At 55.7% G+C, this 6,963-nt stretch overlaps 1 protein-coding gene across 1 annotated transcript in view; it reads right to left on the bottom strand.

Annotated features, from left to right (window-relative positions):
• Window positions 1–6,927, bottom strand: part of VSTM2B (V-set and transmembrane domain containing 2B) — a 17,517-nt gene extending 10,590 nt beyond the window's left edge. Inside the window, exons 1-4 of the mRNA XM_035336717.1 lie at window positions 6,414–6,927; window positions 5,921–6,105; window positions 4,746–4,775; window positions 4,130–4,529 (exon numbers count right to left, since the gene is read on the bottom strand). Of these exons, the coding sequence (XP_035192608.1) occupies window positions 4,130–4,529; window positions 4,746–4,775; window positions 5,921–6,105; window positions 6,414–6,486 (688 nt within the window). The 5' untranslated portion in view covers window positions 6,487–6,927. The remainder of the gene's footprint in view (window positions 1–4,129; window positions 4,530–4,745; window positions 4,776–5,920; window positions 6,106–6,413) is intronic.
• Between the last annotated feature and the right edge of the window lie 36 nt (window positions 6,928–6,963).

Raw genomic sequence — 6,963 nt, 5'->3', positions numbered from 1 at the left:
CCCCCCCCCCCCCCCCCCCCCCCCCCCCCCCCCCCCCAGCGCCGCCCGCGGGGAGAAGAGACATGAAGTGAAGACTTATTTTCTTCCTTGCTGTGAACACTTCATCTCTGCATAACACGTGAGTTTCTCTGTCTTTCCTAGAGCATAATGAAGCAGTCCCTTGTTTCACACTCCCATCTTTGTTTATTTTATTTAAAGCTCTCACTTCAGAGCTTTGTGGCTAGAGATCAAACAAATAAAAGGGAATTTGGAAGCTGCAATGTCTGATCTCAATTCTGCTCAGAAGTTAAACTAAAAATTGTCCCCAAGCAAATAGAGAGGCATTCATTTTGGAGACCATTTGGTAGCATATAATACAGCCAATCTGCCTCCCCAGAGGTCAGTGCAAAGATCCTGGTTATTACCTCAGCTATCAGATGACAAGGTTAGGCTCATGACTAAGGAACTCAGATTTAGGAGATGCAGAATTAACGCTCTGTGTTTAGTTTCACAGCCGCCACACACTTGACAAACTCGCTCATTGTTCTTCCTGCCATGTGTCCACCCTCTTCTTCATTTGGACTAAAAACTTCTTGGGACAGAAAGTCCCTCTCCTGTTCCTCCCATTTACCCTGCAAAATGCAAGAAGACTTCCAAGGATACTAGCACTATATGCAGTCCTTTGCTAGCTCACCCTGTTTTTATTCCTACAGTAAAGATGCAATTTGCATACAAGTATTTAATTTGAAAGCTAAGCATTTCTTCTCCTTGAGAGCCACATGGAGGAGAACGCTAACAGTATTCAAAACAACGACCTTACCAGCAGACCTTTACCTCCTTGCAGTCTAAATAAGGTGTTTTCAGTTTCTACTTTAGTCTACCTTAATGACAGATGAGCTGTAATGTTTTTGTATCTCATGAGATCACAGCACTGAGTTTTCATACGGTAGTTCAAACATTACCGGTAATGTTCTATTTGAGCAGCTAACACTTCTGGCACACCGGGCAGTTTGTCTGTCACATCAGATCTATTCCCTTAGACACTGTGATGCTGATCACAACTTTTTACCAAATATGACTTCAGATTACTTGTCCCAAACTATGGATTTTCCATTTATGACCTGGTTTCTCAGATGGGACTCAATGTTCTTTAAAGCATCTCAATGGCAGACACATTTATTCTAATAAATTCATGTTTCAGTTCAACAAGAAGATGTAAAGAATCACATTTTTCCACAGTGCATGCATGATTGGGACTCCAACCGAAGTCAACAAGAGCCCTGCAGGCACATCTGAAAGCAGCGTTTGATCTATAATCGCATTTATTGAAATACAGCACATACAGACCCTATCTTGCTACACTGAACATATTGAACTATTGCAATGAAAATAGGATTAGATCGCAATTAATCAAGGAAATAGTAGCTAGTGCCATGCCATCAGCTTTTAGGCAGAGCTCTCCAGTGTATTATTACATGAGAGTGTTTCTTAATCACTGACAGCAAACGCATTGTCTGAGCCCATTTCTACTTTTACACAGAGGAAATATCCCCATGTACAATGAAGACTTACAAATGCTAAATACTTTTGAGAGTGGTTGTATGAAATGATTCAATTGTTGCACACAGATTTGGTGCAAGTACTTAACTGCATTTGTTCTGCTGTGCTCAAAATACACTAATGAGGCATACGTACCATGCCACTATGCACGTCTGCAATCCATACACCAACACAGGACCAGGTCCTGCAGTCTCATACACCATATGTGAGCAAATACCTGCTTTGATCTTATGGTCCTACTCTGGAAAGCCAGCTGCTACACTGCCTTGAGGGGGTGGGCTTGAAACAGGGCTTCCAGTTAACAGGAAAAAACCAAAACAAAACAAAGACGAAGTATTTCCTATAAAGAGACAGAATTCTTTATGGAGAAAATTAACTACCACTTAGAACAGCTCTAAAGAACAACCATGCCACCATACAAATGAGGAACTCTGAAGCATGATGATGCCATTTCTTCTATGACATTCTGAAGAAAGTTTAGTACTTATCCCATCAGAGTGACAGTGCTGGAGATACAAGCCTCCCGTTTCCTCACAAAAGCAGGCAAAATCCTTGCGGTTCCACGCTGGCATGTTATCCATTAGTACATATTTATTCTGGATAGGTAGAGACACTTCTCATCTAGGGTAGATAAATCCATTTCTTGTCTGCACACCAAGCCATCTCTCCCTGCTTCAAACTAAGTGCCCAGCCCAGTCTGTCTAAATACGCCGGGGATGGGGGCAGCAAGCAGCAGTCTGCTTACCACAGCAACCCGGGAGACGTCCATTGGTAGTAAGGCTCAGACAGTTCTGGACCAGAAGGGACCCGGATCGGGAGATATGAGTGTCAAGCCTTCCAGTTGCCAATCTCCTGAGCCATGCTGGGGCTGATGCTTTATTTGCAAGTACTTAGAGGCAGCTGCCACAAACACAGAAACTACGGGAAGCCGAAGCAGAAGCCTGTCATTTGGGTTTCTTGATTTAAGCAGTGTAAAAAGATGTAATTTTCACAGAGGACCATAGCAAAAATACAAAAGGAGTTGCCTCCCTTATACAGAGACAAGGGCAGCTGCTGGTTTACAGCTTACTAAATTAAATAACGTCAACAAGAGTCGTGTGCTCCCTACGCCACCTTCAGCTTTGTCCCCGAAGGGAAGCCGCCACAGCGTGGCAGTGTTGGCAGCTGGCAGCGAGCACTACAGCGGCGTCACAGCAGTGATTTGTTTTAGCCCTGCTGCAGCCCTCTTTGCATCACTCTCCATCTGGAGATCCCCACAAAATACCCTCCTGAATTTCACCACCTTTTTCAGTGACTAATGTCACTCCACTATCTCCAGTGCTGGCCACAATGCTTGCATTTTATTTTCAATACATAATAAACCCTAGAAATGATGCAGGCATACCACATCCCTGAAGCACAGACATGTAAAAAACCAGGACAGACAGCAGTTTAGATGCCCTGGGCAGGGGTCCTGCCCTAACAGACATATGTGACATGCTGTCCCGGCGACACACGCTCACATCCATCTGTCGAGATGGAGCCAAGCCCACAGAGCTTCCATCGTCCCGTTTTTAGTTTGTATGCGCCATGTAAGCTGCGGGTGCAGCAGGCTGGGTGCACGGTACTGCAAATCCTAAATGAAACTTCTGTTGTTCGCATGGAAAACACTGCAAGAATACTCGCTATCGGAGCGAGGAATGAAGAAACACAAAAGCAGTCACCAACCCTGGGCTCTGAGGGGGACAGCTGGTGTTTCCAATAGGAAAGAACAGATGTATTGTGGCGTTGGGTTCACTTGTTGTGGTCACTGAATTCAACAAAAGCAACCAGAACTTTGTGATGTGCCCTAGGCACCTGTAACTATACCTCAGGAGTCATCACTTTACCTTGCACAAGTTACCAGCGAATACGTAACTTACAGTCTTAGGAATAACAGACAGCAAAACCTGATTTTCAGATGAACTTCTACCTGAGAAACAAACCAAATTCTTCACAAACAGCAAAAGGTCGTAGCCAGAGAAAACACTGCACCTGTAAAGCATTAGCAGGTCACAGCAGACAGTGAGTGACAGTTTTCCTTTACTGTGAGCAAAGACCTGCAAACATTTGCTCCGAGCGTGAAGAGGTGCCAGAAAGAAGTGTGAATATTCCTGCCTGAGGATCATGAATTTGTGTCAGAAGCGACCAAGCAGCGAGGGGAGCTCGGGGCTTTCCCTGCGCAGCCGGTGCCGTGGGCCTGCTGCCCTTCTCCCACAGGTGACTGGGCAGGGGCGTTTGTTCGCTGTGCTGTGCTGCGAGGCGCTCCGCCCCGGCAGGAGCAGCACCAGGCGGCTGCCGGTACCTTCGCAACGCAGATCTAAGGCTCTGCATGCATCGTCCCACACTTGGCCGTCAGCAGCGTACGCGGAGCTCTCCAGCTCTCCCACACCTAGCCGCAGCACGGCAGCGCGGCACCGGGACCTCCCCCTCCCGCACACGCCGGCAGCCGGGCAGCAGCAGCGCGACGCCGCCGCCCCGAGGCCGCTCCGGGCCACGTCCCCAACGCGTCCCGCCCTCGGGGGCCACTGCACGCCCGCTCCGCTTGCCCCTGGCCCCCGCCGCGCCCTACCTGACCCGTGCTGCTGCCGGAGGATGGCGGCCTGCCCGGGCGGCGGCGAGGCCGACGAGGAGGCCGTGGCGGCGGTGCTGGTGGCGGATGGCCCCCCGTCGGCCGGGGGGGGCGGCGGCGGCGGCGGGCGCTTGCCGGGCCCGGGTGCCGGCGTGGCCCTGGCGGCGGGGCCGTGTCGGCGCGGGGCCGCCCCGCTCTGGATGTGCGACACCGCCTCGGCCGCCTGCACGTCGGGGGGCGCGAAGCGGGACAGGACGCGCAGCAGCGCCTGGGCCTTGTGCTCCTGCGTCTCGTCGGCGCTGTAGTCCGCCACGCGGCACTCGTAGACGCCCTCGTCCTGCCGCCGCACGCCCGACAGCCGCAGCCGGTGCGAGATGTCATTGCCCTGGACGCGCACCGTCTGCAAGAGAGCGCCCCGACGCCGCTCAGCACCCGGCCCGGCTCCCCGGGCTGGAGACCCCCCGAGGGGTGTTCGAGGGGCCAGGCCAACCTCCTCCCCCCTCCCTCCCCCCCCCCCGCGCGAGGGGTTCCCGGAGGAGGAAGAGGTGAAGGAGGAGGAGGAGGGACCCGACGTGTACGGGAGGGGTGCGCGCCCCCCAGCCCCGGCAGCACTTACGCTGATTTTCGTTGCGTCCTTGTTTGCCACCTGCGGGAACGGAGAAGGACAAGGATCAGAGGCAGCTCCGGCAGCGCACCCCCGAGACGCTCCTCTGCCCACAGACCGGAGGACAGCCCCGACAGCCCCCGAGGATCGCCCCTTGCACGCCATGCCGCCCCCAGCCGTGCCCCCCCCCGGCACCGAGCGGCGCCTCGGAGCCCCGGGATGCGCCTCCCGGGGAGCCGGCCGTCATCCCGCAGGCACAGCCTGTCATCGTTTATTGTGAAAGCAACTCACGGCGTTTATAGGAGGTTAAAGAAGACGTTTAAATCCGAGCGATTTATTTCCCCGCCTGACAAGTGCCTTACACTTTCCCCAGCCAGGCGGCACCGCATTAGCTCAGCAGCGGTACGCTCTGCTCTGCATCGCTACCCGAGCGCTGCAGGAAAACAAGGAGAGCGCGGAGGGCAGGCGGTGCAGGCGGCTGCTGCGGGGCCGGGGCGACATGCCCCGCGCTGCAGGCCGGCACCCCACATCGTCTGGGGGGTGCGGCACGACGCGGGGAACAGCAGCCGAGTACCTCGCAGCAGAGCCTGCCCTCCAGCCAGGCGGCTTCCTAGAGGAGGGGACACGAGAGATTGAACTCCGTGCTTTTTAATTTCTTCACCCGACTGCGTGGAAGTGTCTTGCCAAGCTCCAGGTACAGACAGAGATGCATATGAGAGCCCAAGAAACCGTGTGCATTTGCATATTCAGACTGTGATGTATGTAACATCCGAAGGCAGAGAGGTGGTTCCCTCATGCCTTTATCTGCTCTATCAGGGTGCAGACGGAGGCTCTCCCACCTCCTACGGCGATTCCCAGCAGAGCTCACAGCAGCACTTTCTTTTCCTCGTTCCCACTTCAAACTACAGCTACTTTTGACTGCCTCTCTCGAGTCTTTGTAGCCGATTTTGTAGCAGGATATTTAGCGTTGCTATTTACGATCCTTAAAGCACTGTTTTTTTTTTTTTTTTTTTTTTTTTTTTTTTTTTTTTTTCCTGGGGTGAAGCCCCCTGGGGCACGCCCCGACTTCCCCGTCCCAGTGCTTCCACCTGCTAGCCGGTACCCGCTCTCCTCTCTGGGACCGCAGGGTCCATCCTGACCACCCTGTGCGCACGCTGCACGGACACGTCTCCACAGCACCGCGTTACCTTGCTCCTGCTGCCGGGGACGCTGATGGCTAATTCGTGTGCAAGTTCTCTGGCTGGTTCTTTAAGGTACCACCACTGGATTTCCAAGGAGTACGAGGTGGATCCGCTGGCTCGGAAAGCACAAGGCATCTCAATATCATCTCCCTCCCTAACAGTCACATCTTTGGGAACTTCGGTAAAGGTAGCTGGGAAGGGAAGACAGAGTGCCAAGGGCTGGTTAACGGGAGGTTCAAAGCCAAGACCAGGCTTTTTTGGTGAACGGGAGCTGCCGGAGCCCAGGGGCTGGGCGCTTTCGGGCGGACCGGGCGCCCTGCACCGGACCAAGCTGGTGCCGCGGCTCCAGCGGGCAGGAGAGGCTTGACGGGGGCCTGAACTCCCTTCCCCCCCCGGGTCTTCCGGGAAAGCCCCGGCCGGGGGCACTGCTGCCAGCCGCCCCCGCCGCCCTCCCGCCCCGGGTCCCTGCCGGTGCCGGCCCCGGGAGCCCCCCACTCACCGGTCACGCCGAAGAGCAAGGGCGCGTTGACCATCAGGTAACAGAGGGTGCCGAAGAGCCCCCGCTTGCCCATCGCATCGAGGGGCCGGGCTCGGGGCGCAGCCGGGCACGCCTCAATCCATCGCACGCCGAGGCCCGCCTCCAGGCTCCCGGCTCCCCGCCGAGCCTCCCGGGCAGCCTCCGCCCGGACGGGGGGGACCAGACGTAAAATCCGCGGCCGGCGGCCGAGGCTCGCTCGGGGCTGGAGGCGACGATCCTGGGAACCGAGCGGTAAAACCTCGTCCCGTGCTCGGCAGCGAGCGGGGCTCAGCTGCCCTGCGCCGAAGAGGGGCTCCCGCTGCCCAGAAGCGAGGAGGCGGCGCCGGGCTCCCCTCCGAGCCCCATCACCGCGCCGCGGCCGCTCCTCCTCGGGGCTCCCGGCGCGCTCCGACGGGGCGGCGGGACCGCGGCTCCTCTCCCGCACCCGGGCGGCCTCGGCTCTGCCCCCGCACGGCGGAGCCGCGGCACGGCCCGGCCCGGCCCGCCCCCCGCCCACCCGGGCGGCCCCCGC

The sequence above is a fragment of the Oxyura jamaicensis genome, chromosome 11, assembly GCF_011077185.1.
Source record: "Oxyura jamaicensis isolate SHBP4307 breed ruddy duck chromosome 11, BPBGC_Ojam_1.0, whole genome shotgun sequence".
Lineage (NCBI taxonomy): Eukaryota > Metazoa > Chordata > Aves > Anseriformes > Anatidae > Oxyura > Oxyura jamaicensis.
The sequence above is the reverse complement of the archived record's forward strand: the minus strand, read 5'-3'. Positions and strand labels throughout refer to the sequence as shown.